The sequence below is a fragment of the Trachemys scripta genome, chromosome 4, assembly GCF_013100865.1.
Source record: "Trachemys scripta elegans isolate TJP31775 chromosome 4, CAS_Tse_1.0, whole genome shotgun sequence".
Lineage (NCBI taxonomy): Eukaryota > Metazoa > Chordata > Testudines > Emydidae > Trachemys > Trachemys scripta.
Window position 1 is genome coordinate 67282657 of NC_048301.1, and position 19113 is coordinate 67301769.

General features: G+C 39.9%; 2 protein-coding genes across 3 annotated transcripts in view; one reads left to right on the plus strand and one right to left on the minus strand.

Moving 5' to 3' along the window:
- The window catches only part of SLC39A9 (solute carrier family 39 member 9), a 36000-nt gene extending 25700 nt beyond the window's left edge, over positions 1-10300 (minus strand). The window contains exons 1-2 of the mRNA XM_034769328.1: positions 9532-10300; positions 1068-1176 (exon numbers count right to left, since the gene is read on the minus strand). Coding sequence (XP_034625219.1) covers positions 1068-1176; positions 9532-9627 — 205 coding nt within the window. The 5' untranslated portion in view covers positions 9628-10300. The remainder of the gene's footprint in view (positions 1-1067; positions 1177-9531) is intronic.
- A 175-nt stretch (positions 10301-10475) lies between these two features.
- Positions 10476-18825, plus strand: ERH (ERH mRNA splicing and mitosis factor). 2 transcript variants are annotated; one of them, XM_034769329.1, is made up of 4 exons: positions 10476-10612; positions 13554-13641; positions 15329-15449; positions 18341-18825. In XM_034769329.1, exons 1-4 carry the CDS (start codon positions 10544-10546, stop codon positions 18441-18443), a joined length of 381 nt encoding a protein of 126 aa, XP_034625220.1. In that variant the 5' UTR covers positions 10476-10543; the 3' UTR covers positions 18444-18825. The 2 variants fall into 2 exon arrangements, with proteins under 2 accessions (XP_034625220.1, XP_034625221.1); XM_034769330.1 differs by lacking the exon at positions 10476-10612 and adding an exon at positions 10617-10743.
- Positions 18826-19113: the final 288 nt, after the last annotated feature.

Consider the following 19113-nt stretch of genomic DNA (forward strand, 5'->3'; position numbering starts at 1 on the left):
TAACAAAGATTAAAATGGAATGGATCACAAATCCTCAACTGAAGTGCAGTATAGTGAGATGCTACAATAAACATACAGATTGGAAAGTGTATGAACACATGAATAAATAGAACCTTGCAATAACAAAACTATGTTTATTAAATATGAATAATTTTAAGTTACATGAAAGACACTAGACAAGCCTAAAATACACAGACTATAAAGTAGGCTAAATAAGTGCAAATGGTAAAAATGAAAAATATATTCTCCTCCAAAGCATGTAAAAGGAAAGCACAGATATATAAAGAAAAAACCCAAACTTACTATAGTGGCATATAGCAGTGGTTCCCACCCACTGATATGCAATAGCAGTACTAGTACTTCAAACACGTTTGAAAGTCCTCTAGAGTCCCCTCTCCCACATCTTGACATTTCTTTGTATTAGGACCCAGTGCGTTGCTGCCACCCACCTTTGACTGAATTACTGACCTTGAATCTACTCAAAACCTGTGTCATACCATTGGAAAAGCATCTGAAGCTCCAATGAGGATTAGAATGCACTCGAATGGGAGATGATGGGCATTACCTGCTATAACTAAGGAATGGTATAACTGGTACAGTTATCCAAGACATTTGGGCTTCAGGTATACCCTATACCTATGTCTCTCTAAGACATGTTCTTTCACTTTAAAAAAATCAGTTGGCATCAAACAATTTTGCTAATTAGTTTAACAGGCAATTTTGGCCTGTTAAACTAATTAGCAAAATTGTTTGACGCCAACTGAGCTTAGAAAGTTCTTCGGCTACAAGGGAGTGAGATTCTTTTGCAAGATAAAATATACGGAGCTCTATAAAACACCACTGATAGTGATTGCAATAACCAAAAGGGAACTAAACCACAGAAAGCAGCAGCTTATAAACACAAATTAAATCTCTTTCAAAGGCAATTCCCATTGTTTGAGGTTTCAGCAAGAGATTAACTTTAATTATTCTCAGAGTAAGATACTCTACTTGTGCCTTTCTGGTTTATCAACTGTCTTGCACAAGGACATATATCAGGCTTTTTTTTTTTTTTTTTTTCTCCTCACCCTCCAAAATGTCTTCATAAAGTGCATGTACTCCTTCAGGCACAATTACCGCCAAGGCAGTTCCGCAGAGGAGCCCAGCACCCAGAACTGTCACCAGCTTTAACCTTTCCTGCAAGCAAGCATAAAACAAGTAACACTCTTTAGTAATGAACAAAAAACTCTCCTATCCCCCAACAAAAACCAGAAACTTTAACATTTGGAATCAATATTTTTGCTCAAGAGTGTTGAAAAGACCAGTAGCATGAGAAATTACAACTCCTGATCCACAGATCAAAGTAGGATGGATGCAATGCATGTTTCCCTTGCAATGTTTTAGAGATCACTTTAACCCAGTGTTAAGTGAGATTTGTTGTCCACAGACTCACTTCTGAGCTTTTTCTGCATACACTGCCAAACACTATTTAACACACACTACTTACTTTACGCTGGAGTAAACTTACTTCATGCAGTCCTGCTCAACAACTCAGTGCTTGATAAGATTTGTTACTTTGAATTACAAAGTAGGGTGGATAGAAGACCATGCTTTTTTAAAAAAAATATAATTGAATTATTTTATTTAAATACATTTTTCTCTTTAAAACTAAACCTATTTAAAATTAAATTTGAAATGACGATAGCTGATATTAAGGCCTAATTTTACCATAATCTATTAAAATAATTTAGATTAAATAAAAAACTAATATTCAAGAAGTATGTTTGCTGCTGAAGTATTAAAGAAAGACAAACCACTGAATTGGTTGAAGTCATTGGCTAAGCACCTGGAACCAGTCTGTTGAAGTGTTAAACCAACTTTTGACAGAACTAGCCTCTTCTGCAGGTGCAGAGAGAGTATTTTCATCATATCAGCTTATTAAACTAAAAGTTCAGTTCAATGGCTAATTCATTCAATGTTAAGAACATAACTGGGAGTTGAAAAGCAAGAGAGCTTGTGAATACAAATGAGATGCAAGAGGGTGAGATCTACTAGTTCTAAAATCTTGAAGGATGTGATGACCAGAAATAATCATTTTAATTCACTAACTACAGATAATTTAGTTTAACAAATCAGTTTGTTTTAAATAAAAAAGTTTATCAAAATGTTTTGTATGTATTCATCGTATTTACAGTAGTTTTATTTAATAAAAACAAAAATCAAAATGCTGGTTTTGTGCATTTTAACTGAATTCCAATTTCCATCCAAATGCAGATTGACACAAATCACAAGTACAAAATTAATCATCTAGTAAAGAAGAAATGTAACTTTCACTATTTTCTAATGTAATAAAAATATAAAAATTAAAAATCTGAATAAATGTATGCTAAGCTATGTAATTGGTTAAATAAGCATGCAGAGATATACTGTATCCTCCTGGATAGCAAAAGAGAGGACCAAATTTTGTGTGAAGGTTATATTTAGTTGCAAACCAACATATTTTAATGCTTACCAATCAATGAGAATCAACCTTTCTTTAGGAAAATCATAAAAAGTACAAATGCAAATCAAGATTAAAATTGATTATTTAAATCAAAATTTCCTGCTTGCTGATTTAAATCATGATTAGAAGCAGTGATTGATATCAATCTACCTTGTCAGAAATACACAATGGGTTAAAATTTGCCAGTCATCATTTAGGATTCCCGCCCACCCCCTTCCCAAAAGTGAGGTCTATTAGACTACAGTACAGTCCCCCAAGATAGCGGTAACAGATTAATAGGTTACTATCCCTTCTCTAATTTCTATGGTTGATTTAGAAAAAGTTCACTATTTTTCATGTAATGCCTGATAGATTCCAAAGTAGTACAAAAAGAGAGATTATAAAAAAGAAGGGAAAAAATGATCTACAAAACTTTACAATATAGGTTTTCATTCCAGAAACTGAATTTCTTAACTTTACATTCCTAAAGGTTAATAAACAGTTGGAATAGGAATGTGTATTGTCAGCATCTCTAACTCAGACAATTTTGAGCAGGAAATGAAAATGAAAGATGTCCTCTTCTTTGATAAATAAGGGCAGCTGAGAATCAATGAAATGGGAAATACCTGCAGTAGAAAGGACTATTTTACTTGACAGTGAAGATTACTCTGAACCTCAGCTGCCAGATCCACTGAGGTGAATACTGTTTAAGCATATATGACTTTTGAAGGATGCCCACCAGCAGCCCAATTTTGACAGATTCAGGTTTATACTTTCAGAGCCATTCAAGCAAGGCCATTTTGAGGTGTCCCCCTACAAATGGTAATCCTTATTTTTGTCCACTGTAAAAATCCAAATGTTTGTCCTACGAAGCCAAAATCTACTCTGCGATGTTAAAACCAATAAATAATGTAGTATTAATACAGTGTACTACAACTTGTTGATCATTGCTCTTTAATGAGGCTAGATTATAGAAACAGAGTCAAAAATTCCCTTTGTAACTTATTTTTTGAATTATAGTAGCACCTAGAATCCCTGATCAGGATCGGGAGCCCAACTGTAGTAGACCAGGGTGTCAAATAAACACCTGGCCAGCCAGGTGTATTTATGAAGCCTGCAGGATACATCCAGACTGTGCAGAAACTCAGCTTTCATTTAAAAAACAAAGGAAATTTCTAGATTTCATGGCTGCAGAGATAACTTTCTAAAAATAAACAAAGTGATAAAGTGATATCTGTCTGAATCCACAGTTTGAAACAACAATGTAGGGGAAAGTCCTCTGTTCAATATTAATCTGGAGTGTCAACATTAACTATTAATTGCTGATCATTTTAATAGATGGATTGGGGAAGGAGCTGGGATTGAAAGCCATGGTGGAGGCAACTGGAGGTTGCTATAGGCAAGGAAAGGCAGAGGAAAGAACAGAGAAGCCTCACAAAAACAAGGAAGAGGGAGAGAAAGAGGATGGAGGATAAGGAAGGAAACAAACAAAGCTCAGGAATAGCAGCGGGCCTAAAAGGGAGCACCAATGTGTGATGAATGTAACAACAAGGCACTAAACAGCTAATAAAAATAAGCATTTGTTTAATTACTACATGAAGGCCACATGCTCCCTTTGAACTCTGTGCAAGCCTCCCATTGACAAGGGTGGGCATTGTGCTGTGAATTATTAGGAATATATAGCCCGGCATTTCTCTCTGCCCATTGATCATAGCTGTATAAGGGGATTTGCCCTCCTCATCTCCAAATGAGTTTCACACCTTGTGCTAACCACAGTACAAAGAGTAAAAAAATGGTCCTAACACCAAAAAACTTCCAATCTAAATGACAAGAGAGGCAACCCAGAAAGAATGGGGAAGGTAGACGAGGGAAATAGTTATTATGTAGCCCAGACACATGCACGGCTAAATGGCTGATAGTTATATTAAAAAAAAAAAAAAAAAAAAAAGAAATCTCAGAGGCACCTTCTGGCCATCTACCTAGCTTATCAACAACCTCGCTAGCAGCTTCCCCAGACACTGTGCTAAAGAGAAGTCCTGAGGACATATTTGAATGAGGACAGAGTAGGGTCTTTATGAACTAATTCAGAATGTATTCCATGCATGAGTGGCAGCATATTAAAAAAAAGCCCAAAAGTCTTCATGGGAGAAGTGGACAAATGGATAACCCAAGCTGACACTGACAGTCAACTGGACACCATACAAATCAAGAGAGGATAAATTAGGAGGTGTTAAATTGTGAAGGGTAAGACTAACAATCTGAAGTCAATATTTGATGGGCAGCGAAGAGGGAAATCAGTGGGTGATTTCAGAGAAGGGAGCCAGATGAACAGAATGATGACCCAGGAAGATTAGTAGCTATATTTTAAATGGAGCTGAGGGATGCAAACTAGGTATAAGGAAAGCCACAGAGAAGGTGGTTTCTATAGCCAAGGCAGTAGATGAATAGGGCTTGGATGAAAGTTTTAGCAGCATGGGCAGAAAGAAAAGGGTAGGATTTTAGAGATTTTATAGAGGGAGATAAGGCAGGATTTGAACACTGCCTACATGTGCAGGTTTAGAGATGATGGAGATGAAGATGACACCTAGGTTGTAGGACTGTTGCTGGTGAATAAACCAATGTGCAATATAGTTTGTTTACCAATAGATGATACTGGTTCTGAATAGCAGTGGTAACAGTAACAAAAACAAATGTATGTCACTCAGATATATAGGGAGTGCAGCAGCAGCCAAAAAAAGCTAACAATGTTAGGAACCATTAGGAAAGGGATAGTTAATAAGACAGTAAATATCATAATGCCTCTATATCAGGGGTAGGCAACCTATGGCATGCGTGCCAAAGGCAGCACGCAAGCTGATTTTCAGTGGCACTCTCACTGCCCGGGTCCTGGCCACCTGCATTTTAATTTAATTTTAAATGAAGCTTCTTAAACATTTTAAAAACCTTATTTACTTTACATACAACAAAAGTTTAGTTATATATTATAGACTTATAGAAAGAGACCTTCTAAAAACATTAAAATATATTACTGGCACACGAAACCCTAAATTAGAGTGAATAAATGAAGACTCGGCACACCAATTCTGAAAGGTTGCCGACCCCTGCTCCATGGTAAGCCCCATATCTTGAATACTATGTGCAGACCTGATTGCCCCGTCTCAAAAAAATATATATTAGAAATGGAAAAAGTACAGAGAAGGGCAACAAAAATGATTAGGGGTTTGGAACAGCCTCCGTATAAAGAGAGATTAAAAAGACCGGGACTTTTCAGCTTGAAAAAGAGATGACTAAGAGGGAATATAGAGGTCTATAAAATCTTGACTGGTGTGGAGAAAGTGAATAAGGAAATGTTATTTACTCCTTCATGTAACACAAGAACCAGGGATCATCCAATGAAATCAATAAGCAACAGGTTTAAAACAAACAAAAGGAAGTACTTCTTCACACAGTGCAGTCAACCTGTGGAACTCATTGCCAGAGGATACTGTGAAGGCCGAAATAATATTAGGGTTCAAAAAAGAACTAGATAAATTAATGGAACATAGATCCATCAATAGCTATTAGCCAGGATGGTAGGGATGCAACAGTATGTTCTGAGTGTGCCCTAACCTCTGTTTGTCAGAAGCTGGGAGTGGACGACGGACGGGATGGATCACTTGATTATTACCTGTTGTTTATTCCCCCTGAAGCACCTGGCATTTGAGCCACTGTCGGAAGACAGGTTAGTGGGCCAGATGGACCATTGGTCCAAACCAATATGGCCGTTCTTGTGTGTTGAGCAAGAAGTTGTCCTTACTACACTTTCCTGACTACAACTGTGCTTTAAAGGCCCCTCTCCAGCAACACTCCATCAGACAAACTGACTGGATTTTAAAAAAATGGAACAAGTGAAAATTACTATTGATGGACCCATACAAAAAAAACCCTAAAACCTTGCCAGGGCTTAAACTTTTCATATTAAAAAAATGAATATGAACTCTACTGAAGGATTAAAACTGGAGTAAGTAGTGAAATTCCTGTTTTACAAGCATCTAATGTTTCACATTACAGAAGGGATTCAATCCCCAAGGTAGGTTTAAACAGAAGTCACGTAAATCATTAAAAGGGTTTATTTAAAGGAAAGCTTGAATTATGAAGCTGTATTAGTCAAAGATAACAACTGAGCTCTCAGAAGCACCAGTACACAATTTATGTCAGCTTGATTTTAAAAAAAAAAAAAAGGTGTTTGATCAGGAGATGCATAAATGCAGAATGTCGCCAACTGTTCTATGCTACTTCTTCTAAGATTTACCTTGGCATTTATACTGATCTGAAAGTCTGATTAGAAGGATTAAATAAAAATTTCAATGGAATATTTAAAGGTATTCTACTCTCTACACAACTACAAAGATGTCGCTGCAAAAGTTTAGTTTTTCTTAAACAATTAGCAAACTGCAGTGAAAAAGCAGTCACCATCATCCTAATTTGATATATAACAAGGCCAAGTGCTAGTTTATGATGAAACTATTAACTTATTTGTTTAAAATATACTCATCAGCTAGTCAGAGGTCAAAGTGAAAAAAAATAACAGAGAACAAGTAATTTAATGAAAATTAATAATGTAATTATAGTGACACCTCACAACACAAACATGCTTCAATCAGAATCATTAGATTAGCCACATTGGGGCTTAATCTACACACACTAATTTACACTGCTTTAGATAAACTAATGGAAACCTCTGTGTAGACACACATTTTAAGAGTGACTTATATAATTTAGCTTAAACATGTTTCTGAGGCCTAGTCTACACTTAAAATTCTGATAGGCATAGATAGTTACGTCGCTCCCTCGGGGGATAATGACATAGCTATGCCAACCCAAGCCCTACGGCTAGTTCGACAGCAGACTGCTTTTTTGGACCTACCTACCACCACTGGGGGCAGTGGATTACCTCCAACAACAGAAAAAACCTTTCCATTGCTGAAGCAGGGGTCCACTATGGTGCTACAGTGGGAGAGCTATAGCACCAGTAGCTGAGACATGGCCTAATTGACTTAAACTAAACTGAAATAAGATGGGTGTAAAATGAAATAATGTCCACACAGCCTTTTGCACGAGTTCACCTAAATCAGTTTTTTTTAAACACACCTTAAGCTAAACTGGTGCGACTTTACATATAGACAAGCCTTAGGATTAATATTATGACAATTAAAGTGTTTTCTACATGGTCAAAATTTTTAACACGATTACGTTGATTTAACTGTGCTTAGACACTATGGTGATGGAGCCAATATCAGATACTGTACAGAAAGAACTGTTTGAGCGTTAAACCCTAATATAATCCAATATGAAATACACCAGTTCAAAACCTGCACAGAACAAGAGAACCATAAAATCCACACTGTTTTCTTGCACAGTCACAAGAGTGTCTTCATGTCAGCCAAGTTAAAAAGAACTTGGGTCTAAATTGACTTGTCCTTATTTGAAAATTAATTAGGTAAACAGATTTTCAGTTAGGAAAACAATTCATTAAGTCACCCCTGAAACAAACTGCTTCAAACTCCATAGTTATACAGACTTTGGAACCTTCTTTTGAGACTGTCTGCACCCAGATCTCACAACATTCTAAGCAAAGGTAATTTCACTCCTAAACTAATCTAGTTTAGAACCCCAGGATTACAATTTGGAATTAAACCTTGAACAAAGGTAAATAAACTTACTATTTTTGCACACCAGGTTAGTGCATATTCCAGAAATGCCAAGTTCTTGTAACAAGCAAACCAAGAAAAATTGGAAAAGGGTTTACTAGTTAAACCATTATTGCTAATGCATAAGATGCAATCTTGCTAATGAAACTATGAGATGGCCATAATTCCCATTGAGACATTTTCTCAACAAACTTTCAATATCACATTCATTTCTAAACTCCCCTTTTCATTTACTGATTCCATTATTACAATCACAAACAAAAAAGTGTAATGCCACTGATATACATATCTAAAGCAAAAAGGGAACTAGGAGCCAAGCATTAAATATTTAATTACAGGAAGAAATCTGTTAGGGCCTAAAGTGTGTTTTATTTAATAAAAGAAGTTTCTCCCGCTCCTCCAGAAGATACTCCATCTTAATGTCTCTATGACAGTCTTCATTCATGTACACCCCCACATCAACATTGTGTCCTTAATGTGCCTAATCAAGGATAAGACTCCTAACGCTATATTATACTTATATTGTAAACTCTTTGTGGCAGGAACTTTTGTTGTTTGTAAAACACTTAACACAATGGGTCCCCAGTCCTAACTGGGGGTTCTGAGTGCTACCCCAATATAAAAACAACTATTTGGGGGACTGGGAGAGGTAAGGTCACTGTTGAACAGTGCGGAACTGTGAAGATATGAGGCTCAGCTCATAAGAGGTGAGAGAACAGTGGGTTATTAAGTCACCCCATCTCCCTCAAATACTACAGTTATGTGGACCATATAAGTATCCAAATAGATTACATAATGCTCAGAAGATTTTTGTGAGCTCTAGAAGTCACACCCAATTTTCTCTGGGCACAGGGAAAGCAACCATGGTGGTGGTTTTGGAATATTATTGTGGAAAATTAAAGAAGGAAACATTGAGTTTTGTAGAGAATTTTTCTTATTATTTGTATTGTTTTTAGACGCCTCAACCCAGACACTGTGCAGACATATAGTAAAAACCAGTCACTGCCTTCAAGAGTTTATAATCTAAAACCATTCTGAAAAAGGAACATCAAGCTTCTGCCACCTCTTTCCTACTGATGCAGAGTCTTTGTTCTACTTCGGCAATGAGAGGATCTGCAGTTCCGAATTAATTGCAGGATTCATTTTAAAGCAACTTTAAAATACCTTTTACACTCATCACAGATTCTGTGCTGCGCTGTTGAATAAAATTTAATATTTCACTCAATGTTTCTTTTGAAAGCTCCCTAATTTAAACTGTTACTGGTAACTAGACAGCAGTAGTCCCAAGGGGACGAGCTAGACGATTTGATGGGGTCTGTCTCTCTCATTCACAAGATTCTTGCATGACAAGGGAGGGACAATCTGGTGGAACCTGCTTACCTCTGAAAAATTAACTGCCAAGGGGATAATCCCCGCCACATAACAGCCAACCAGCATAGCCAGAGACAGCAGACTGATGGAGATGAAATCATCCATGTTGTTGCTTTTTGTCCACTCGCTTAAAGTGAAATTTAACTTTTCCAGCTTTTACTGCATGTAGTTTTTCAACTTGTGCAGGTGTTGCAGCTCCAGCAGAATCATAAAGGTCAGAGGCGCCTCTTCCCCGGTGGTGCCACAAACTCCCTCCCTCCCCCAAGAGCTACGTGTGAGAGAGACACCCCACTTTCCTGACCCTGATTACTGGGATACCACGATTCACTCCCTCTCGCCAGCTCCCCTGTCAAGGGCCACAGGGGATTAAGCCACCCCGGGGGAGCGGAAAGGCCCTTTCTCTCCCACAGCCTGGGGGCAGGGGACACCTTTCCGCCCGGGTGAGAGAAGGGCCCACCCCACTCACAGACTATACCAGCCCCAGGTGCAACAGAAAGGCCGCTCGCCCCGAAACACAGGGCCAGTCAGCAGCTCCCTGGAGGGAGCCTGGCCCTTCCTACCAGCCCCAGGGAGACGCCGGCAGCGCCTTCGCCTTCCCCTGCTGGCCCCTGGTCTCGGCGGACGGGGAGGGGAGGGAAGCGGAGCGGTTCAGCGAGGAGCTCAGGCTTCAGGCTTCCCTTTGCGCCCGGCGTCCCCCGCGGCTGCCATGGAGGCCAAGTGGCAGCTCCGCAACCAGACACTTCCCCTTCCAGCGAACAGCTTCCAGGTTAGCGGCCTGAGCCTCTCCTGGGGGCTGGGGCGGAACGGAGCGTCTTTCTCACGTGACTCACTTTCTGTCGCCACTTCCCGCCCGATTCCAAGATGGCGGACAAATAATCACTAAGGGGCCATCTTGGAAGGGGTGAGAGGCACAAGGGCGCTGATAGGATACGGTGCCCCTATCAAAGATGACTGCTAAAGTCTCAAAGAACGGCGCCGTTATGCCCCGCCCAGCATACGCAACGCCGGCGAACGCTTTGCCATGTGGTTTTCTCGCGAGAGTTTCTTTATAGCACTGGCGGCGCTCTGGTCTGGTTCCGTGATGTCTATGGTAGGGAGCTAGGGGCTGGTTGGCGGTTGGTGGAGTGTTTCCGGTTAGCGCGGGGGATTGCGGGTGACCGTTGGGAACTGTTAGTTCGGGACCGTCACAGTCGGCGGGGCTGTGGAGAACGAGTCGCCATGGTGAGGAGGGGAAGTTCCCGGCGTGCGGGGAGGAACCGGGTCGGTCGGGCCGCGCCATAGTGGCGGCGGGAATGAGTCTGCTGAGGGCGACGTAGCGCTGCGGCCTGGCGGAGTCCCCAGCCGCGTGTCTCCTCCCGCCCCCCTCTCCAGGGCTGGGGACCGAGCGGGATACAGACCCCGCCCCTTGCCTACCGCACGAGCTCCGCGGGGAGAGGGGCGGGGGCGAGTCTGGCTCGCGCGGGGCAGGATCACGGGGGACCCTCGCGCGGACCCCGAGAGCTTTGTTTTTTTCCCATCCGCGGTGGAGGAGGGGCCCTGCTTCCCCAACGGGCATCTCCAGCCCTCGGCTGCTCCTTGCGCAGGGAGGGGCGAAGGCCCGTGCGGGGCCCGTGCTTCTCTACGCGGGTAGATTCCGTTCCCACAGCACGTGTCTGCCCTGGCAGCTGCCACTGGGGCAGGAGGGTTAGCCTTAGGGGTGAGCGGGCTGCACGCTCCGTGACTGGGCGTGTGGCTTTGTCTGGGTCTCTCTGCTGCACACGTGGGGCCTAGGCGGGTTCTTCGCGATGCGTTTTCAGCTTGTTTCTACACCAGAAATTCTAGGTCTGTTTAGGCTGGAAAAGTCTGTCATGACGGGAGAACTAGTGTAAATAAAACCCCCAAAGGGAGTGAAAGGCCTGTATACATCACACGCGTGGAGTGGGGAGTCAAGTCCAACTTTTACAAAATCTTTTATTCAAAGAGCTGCTTCCTTGAATTTGTGGAACATAATGCCATTAAACAGGTGTGGGTTTTTTTATTTAAATGTTTCCTTGTAGCACTTGGAATCCAGAGCCCTCTTTATATGTTAGGAAATGAAAGTGAAATTGATATATATGGCTTCACTGGTTAAAGTGAGTGAAATGCAAAAAGAGCTGATAATCCTAGTGCTGTGTTACTTTCATGTGAAAGTGAACTACACTGAAGGAAGCCTACTGATATCAATGCTTTGATAGCTGGCTAACAGCTGCCTGTGAAGAGGAAATAGTTGAAGCACTTCTGTAAGGGCTAATGCTACTGTGACATTCTTTTAAGTGAAGTTCTTGAGCCAATTCAAGCAAACCACTACTTCTGGCTGGCAGTAGGAGTAACTTAAAACCCTAAAAATATCTGCTACATACCACCTGCATTCACTTGATTGTACTTATATCGGTGCCCAGTCCCTGTCCTTTTTCCATCCCCAGCTTCCCCTATGTCCACTGTTTACTATGGGTGCAGTATCTTAGGCATGTTGCTGAGAGCTAATATACAGTTGGTAGAAGTCTTTCTGCATGGGTACTGAGTAGATGCTGAGGTCTGAGCCTTAGTACTTTGGCTTTCTGCACTTCGTTAAACATGTTTTGCATGTAATATCCACAGATGGTAATTAAAGCCATTTTTAAAAGACCTGACAAGAACATAGTTGGACTTGCTATAACAGATCAGATGAAAGTTCCATCTTGTCCAATACCGTGTCTGAAAGATGACAGTCATCAGGTGCTTTAGAGAAAGGTGCAAGGAGCTAGAAAGTCCTAGAAATTAAAATACATCCATCCTTGAATAGCTAACTACAGACTATAATTGTGGAACTTTGTGTTCACTTAAAAAGAACAGGAGTACTTGTGGCACCTTAGAGACTAACAAATTTATTAGAGCATAAGCTTTCGTGGACTACAGCCCACTGTTTCACTCTATTTGCATCCGAAGAAGTGGGCTGTACTCCACGAAAGTTAATGCTCTAATAAATTTGTTAGTCTCTAAGGTGCCACAAGTACTCCTGTTCTTTTTGTGGATACAGACTAACACGGCTGCTACTCTGAAACCTGTCTTTGTGTTCACTTGTAACTGATAGTGAATACTCAATCTCATGTTTCGTGTACTGGCTTTTCACCTTGAGGTGAGAGTTGCAATGTTAGTGAAATGAAAGTTTGATTCCACCCTGGTTTTCCATCATGTAGGATATTAAAACCAATAACTGCCAGCATTTATAATGGAATAAGCAAAACAATATAATCTCAATATAGTAGTGTGGGTTTTTTTTTTTTTTTTTTTTAGTTCTAATTTCTTTTGTTATGCTGGTGTTGTATTTACAAGGGAAGAACCTGGGCATTGCATACTATTTCTTGAATGCAGTCAATGTTTTTGAGTGTGAAATAATACGAGATTGTTATTCAAGAGAAAAACACGTGTGCATTGACATGTCTCAGGATTAATGTAACTGTGATTAGAAGAAAAAATTGCTGGCCAAAACAGTGCCACAAGGCAGCCCTCTTTTCAGTTTCTAATTCATGGTATAATGCAGGGGTCAGCAACGTTCGGCACGCGGCTCGCCAGGGTAAGCACCCTGGCTGGCCGGGCCAGTTTTATTTACCTGCTGACACGGCAGGTTCGGACGATCGCCGCCCCCATTGGCCCAGGACGGTGAACCGTGGCCAGTGGGGGCTGCGAGCGGCCGAACCTGCCGCGTCAGCAGGTAAATAAAACTGGCCCGGCCCGCCAGGGTGCTTACCCTGGCAAGCCGCATGCCGAACGTTGCCGACCCCTGGTATAATGGGACATTTGTTTTCTGTACTACAGGCCTCATAGGATTTTTTTAAGAGAGAAATGCAAAGCCATTTTAAGACTGCTACTCTGATTCTCCTTTAGACAGTAAGATTTATATAAGTATATAGATCTGATTACTAGAAATACAGCTGAATTTGTGTCTCATGGGTTGGTCTTCTAAACTTCAGTTTAGTGTTCATGGGTTTTAATGTGTATTTCTAAGTCTGAGTCACTGTCTTGTTTTTGTGCAGTCTCACACAATTTTGCTTGTTCAGCCTACCAAGAGGCCAGAAGGGAGAACATATGCTGACTATGAATCGGTGAATGAGTGCATGGAGGGTAAGTATTGTTGCCTTTGGGATGAAGATGGTTTAGACGATCTCTTCTTGTTAAGGGCAGTTTAGTTTGATTATTTTTTTCCAAACTTTCACCTGCTGAGAGAATCCATTCTCAACACGTTTTCCTTAAATTGAAAAGGTATAAAAATAACTTACTCAAAAATGCCGTATTGGTGTAACAGTTTGCTGCAAGACTCAAGTTCACATGGGGCGAAAGAGTTATTTCAAAAAGACTCCTCATTACTTCACACATCTTCTTCCTGTATTTATTCAGAGTCCTATTCTGACTTTACTGACTAAGGTCCTGAAACTGCAATGAGAGGTGCACTGTACAAGTGGTCTGCCTGTGTGCATCTCATTGCAGGATCAGATCCCAATTTTCTAACTACTAATTTGTTATCCCTCCAAAGCAAATAGTAGATAATGTTTTCACCCCTCAGCTCATATATGAGCGGTAATCTAGATCCCATTGTTCTGCACATAATCAACTGGATAAATACTAACTGCAAACTCTTCTACTAGGAATGTGTGAGCCAGAAAGAAACCAGTTTGACTTTCAGACATACACTAGTTTGCAGCTAGATGGAAGAAAATGTTTTCATTTGTAAATTGGCCTGATTTTATATGGATTCACTGGTGGCCTCCTCATGAGCGGGGCTAAGCACACTCATCTCTCATTCAAGTCAATAGAATGAGTGTTCAGCACTTCAGGACCAGGCTCTGAGAGACATAGAACCTCACTGTTCAGACTGCATAACCACACATGAAGCAATTTGGGTGTTTAATTTAGCATTACACTTTAGCACAATGCAAAGAAGATCTGACTGTGGGTTAACATTTAAAAAATGTGGTATATCACGTTAGTTCTTATACTCTCTAACATCAAGAATATCTTATTGTACCAACTGCATTAAAGTTTTCTGCAGCTAGACAATTCTTTACTCACCAAAAAAAATTCTAAAAGACTTTTTCTTCCAAGATGGGAAATGTTGATTTGCTGCTTAGAGGAATCTTAAATTAACTTATAAAATATTTAACTCATGTGGGTTTTTATGAAAGTGCGATAATCACATTTTCATCCCTGCTGTAATCTGATCTCTTTACATTTGGAAAAGAGTGACTTTCTGCCTGTTGTAATGCATGAAAGTCCATTGCTCCATTTGAGAATATATACTTCCTTGCTTGATGTCTGATCCTGTTGCACAGCAGGCATGTGTACAGCTCTGTTGCTAGGATTTGTCAACTTAACTGCTGGTTTAGAACCGGCAATGAGATCATTCTAAACTTTTGCCCTGTATACTCAATAAAAAAAACAAGTATATTGTACATTTTTGTAAAATTATGCCTTGAACCAAGTGTAGATTTAAAATCCAGAAGACTGTTCTCACTACTTCATAAGTCAAGGTGTAAATAATAGTGACCCATTTCCCACGTCAATGTGTTCTGGGTGCTATACAAACAATTATGAGAACTAATCAACAATGTAAAATTGAAATAAAATATTAAAGCTGAGTGGTATTGTCGATTAAAACAATTCTATAGCATCTGCATGTTCCCATTCCAAATGTGCTTCTATAAACTTTACTGTTGCCTGTAACTTGAATACCAGAAGGAACTTATGGCAAACTGAAACCAATAGCCTTTTAATGCCATTATTGATGGTACTGAAAGTTCTTATCTCTCTGCAGGAGTTTGTAAAATGTATGAAGAACATCTGAAGAGAATGAATCCCAACAGCCCATCCATTACGTATGACATCAGCCAGTTGTTTGATTTTATTGATGACCTGGCAGACCTCAGCTGTCTTGTGTAAGTACTGTTCTGTTGTATGGAAGGTAGTACTTCAAACACCCATCTTATTTTGCGGATGAAGGGATGGCTTCCCTCCCATTTTGGGAAAACAGGTGTTTTAAAGGTTACAAGGAATTACTTATAAGCTTATGTACAAAATCAGTGATGTAATGCTTTACAGTATTGTAGTATTGTTCATTCTCCCCCTGTACCTATCAGTTGCTGATGAGAAATGTGTGTTATTTCTGTTTAAAATGCCCTTTATATTCTGTGTGGTATAACGAGCAGTGTTGGTGAGGCAGTGATGTTCCATAAAACAGACTGACATTCCATATCACCCTTAGCAAGAGTTGCATTGGGACATAACATTTGTCTGAGAGTAAGTACGCATAGCTTTGAAGTTGACAGTTCCATTTCATATCTTATTCACAATAATGTTTATAACAGTTTAGATATTTGTACCCAAACACAAATCTTACTCCACTGAGGACCGTATTGGCAACATGCTAGGGAGCCTACATGCTGCACCTAACTTTCCTAAAGTGGAGTACGCTGTAGTCAGTTCATATGGATCAAGACAGAGCATTGCATGTTAGAAATACAGGGTGGAATTTAACAACAACAACAAAAATCACCTAAGGGTCTTAGGAACACAAGTCCCATTGACTCTCAGTAACAGTTGTGCTCTTAAGTCGCCTAGAAAATCTCACCTGTAAGTCTCCAGGGTTCTCATCTGTATATAAAAGATGAGGGCAACTCAAGATGGCATTGTAAGTTCTGCATGCTTTCCTACACCTGAATAGGTGACTAGACTCATTTCCCCTACTGTTCTGCTCTGGAAAATACAATTTTAAATTTCAACACTTCTAGCAATTCACAACTGGTCTTCATACCATAAATATTCAGCTAATTTTTGACTTGCATCCTTAAATTGTTTTTAGAAATAAGACAAGAAGTCTAATATTCAGTTATACAATCTTTTTCTGTTTATTCAACTGACCTGGGCACAACTGCTTTTCATAATCAGAGTAGAAGTTAACTGTAAAAGGGTTGTCAAAGTACTGGATGACTGCTGTAGGAAGTTGCACCTGTGTGCAGATCTGTAAGTCTTCTATAAAACTTGATCCAGCAGTGAAGTTATTTTTAATAAGTGACTAGCTCTCTCATACAATTACTTGTTTTTGCCACATATTATTTTGAGAAATCAGAAAAGAGCCTGCAGGGGATTCCTTACCCCTTCAGATTCATTAGCCAAAGTCATTGATGAGAAGGATGAAAAGATCACTTAATACTAGTTTCTGAAGTTTTATCTTGTCCTTGAGTTCTCCCCCTACCGTGCTTGATCCCCAGCTACAGCAGTATTTGGGTGGTGCAGGGTTGACCAATCATGCTATGTTTTGTTTTCCTCCCTGACAGATTAATGATAGGATCCTTGTTTTTAAAAAGGTGCCTCTGTTTTCTAATACAATATTACGTTTTTTTAATCAGGAGCCTAGTCAAACCTAGTAAAGCCAAAGTGTGTTTGAGCTAAATTCTGTTTTAGCTTGTAGTTTCCCACCAGATGGCATACTTAGCATGTAATGTACTATGCTCAGTTTGTGGCTGCACAGATCCCTATGCGGCTTGATATCTGATCTTTCAATGCAGCTTTAGTTACTGATTCTTAAAGATACATTTAGTGCTCTCTGAGAATTAATAAAAAAGTATCTTGGACTGAATCAAATGGCATTACAGATCTTAATTTTTGGCCCATCCAAGGCTTAATGCTAATGATCCCTTTCTTGTTCTTGTCATATGGGTAGAAAGGATTGTGTTCAAAGACGTTCTGTTAATTCTGTTACACCACAATTATCCAGGTCAGGCACTGTACATTTCAAAAGGCACATGCCAGATTTAAGAATTAAAACTGGCCATGAGGGGACAAATCTTAGTACTATATCTACACAGATAGCTAACGATGTATCGGCTTGTTGAGTTGCTTTTGCTATAAGTAGGTAAGACTGGCAGAAGTGGAAGCAGTACTTTAATATAATTGTTTCCTGCATCTGTCAAGAGCTTGGTGATGAACTACAGTGTCCTGAGTTACTTTATGCAATAAATGAGCTCAAATAAATTTGTAATCCCTGACTTGTAAAGAGAGAATGAATGTGTGAGAGCTTAGTTCATAGCCTTCTTTTTTGGGGAGTGTGCTTGTTCTGGGATGTAAACCCTCACTGCCAGTTGATATGTGAATGGGTTGCTGGCTGAAGCTGCTTCCTTATTCTTTTGGCTTTGATCTTTTGTTAGGGAGAATGAAGAGAACACTTAGGAGCGCTATAAAGCCTCACGTGACTGGAAGATCTTTGTTTTTAAAAAAACTTCTTTAAAGATTCTAAGCACAAGTAGAAAATCTGTAGTCTTAAATTCCAGATTTCTCACTTTGAACATTAATACCTTGCCCGCTGTTTCTTAAATTCAAGGAGGACCAGCATTTCAATTCTTAAAAAATGTTTCATGACTTCTGTAAAATTTTCAAATTCTAAGGTGCTTTAAAACCCTTTTTAAAGGCTTTCTCTGTTCACTTTCCACTTTCTGTAGATGGAGGAAAATCATTTTCCTGAATTTTAATGTAAAAGAGAGAGAGAATGTGACCTAGTAGTTACTGGTGCTTGAAACATCTGGGTTCTGTTCCATGCTTTTCCACTGATTTACTGTGTAACTTGATCAAGGTCACTTTAGGTAAAATTTCCACTCAGTCAAATGGAAGCATGATCAGGCTTCAGCTATATCTGTCTGTGAAACATGGATAATTACTTTGCTATCTGACACACTTGGTGAGCTTTACAAACAGTTGTTAAGCCTCTTCTGACATGTAAAATTGAAGGACAAAGCAATGTTACATTAACCGTTCGGTTTTTTTCTTTCCCTAGTTACCGTGCTGACACTCAGACATACCAACCCTACAATAAAGACTGGATAAAGGAGAAGATCTACGTCCTCCTCCGCAGGCAGGCTCAGCAAGCAAGCAAATAATGGGGCAGCCTCATTATGGGGTTTGGGGAGGGCTTGGACAACAGGTGTGTACAGTAGTAGAAGTTTTGTATTATAGTCATCCTGTTGTCATCTTGTTAAATTCTAGTCAGGACTGAATGTATTGTTAGCGACGCAAGGATTTTGTTCAGTTTGAAACCCTCTTTTTAGTGTAAATGAAGAAGAAAATGTAACATCTTTGGTAGGGATTTAACTTTGTTTCTCTCTGGTTAGCTAACAATCCTACTTTTGTTCAACCCCCTAGGGCTGTTCATATGCTTTGCCAGATTCACTGTATGTGCCCTTCCGCGGGATATCCAACTATTAGTTATGTCATTGAGACAAAAGACTTAGTGGAAAATAAAATGAATACTCTTTAGTTAAATAATGTGTGTGCTGGACTTCTTATCTGACTCCTAAAGCACTTTAGAGTAATTTAAATCTACTGGTCAGTGTGCTGTATAACAGGGATTGGAAGACTTATGTGGACTGAACTATGAAAGATTTTCTGTTGCATAGTGTATAGCTTCATATGAGCAAACTTTTTCCTAAGTGCTGCAAAACAACAAGGTCGGTAAACAAAGCTGATGTGTCTCTTGGACTGAGTGCTTATCTCTTTATGAGAGAGCCCGGAATTTATACTTATTGCTGGTGAAAATCTTTCCACTTACGG

Coding starts and splice junctions, on each gene's coding strand:
- ERH (XM_034769329.1), top strand. CDS start 10,544: ATGTGGTTTTCTCGCGAGAGTTTCTTTATAGCACTGGCGGCGCTCTGG. Junction 13,642..15,328: donor GGTGAATGAGTGCATGGAGG/GTAAGTATTGTT, acceptor ATCTCTCTGCAG/GAGTTTGTAAAATGTATGAA. Junction 15,450..18,340: donor GCAGACCTCAGCTGTCTTGT/GTAAGTACTGTT, acceptor TTCTTTCCCTAG/TTACCGTGCTGACACTCAGA.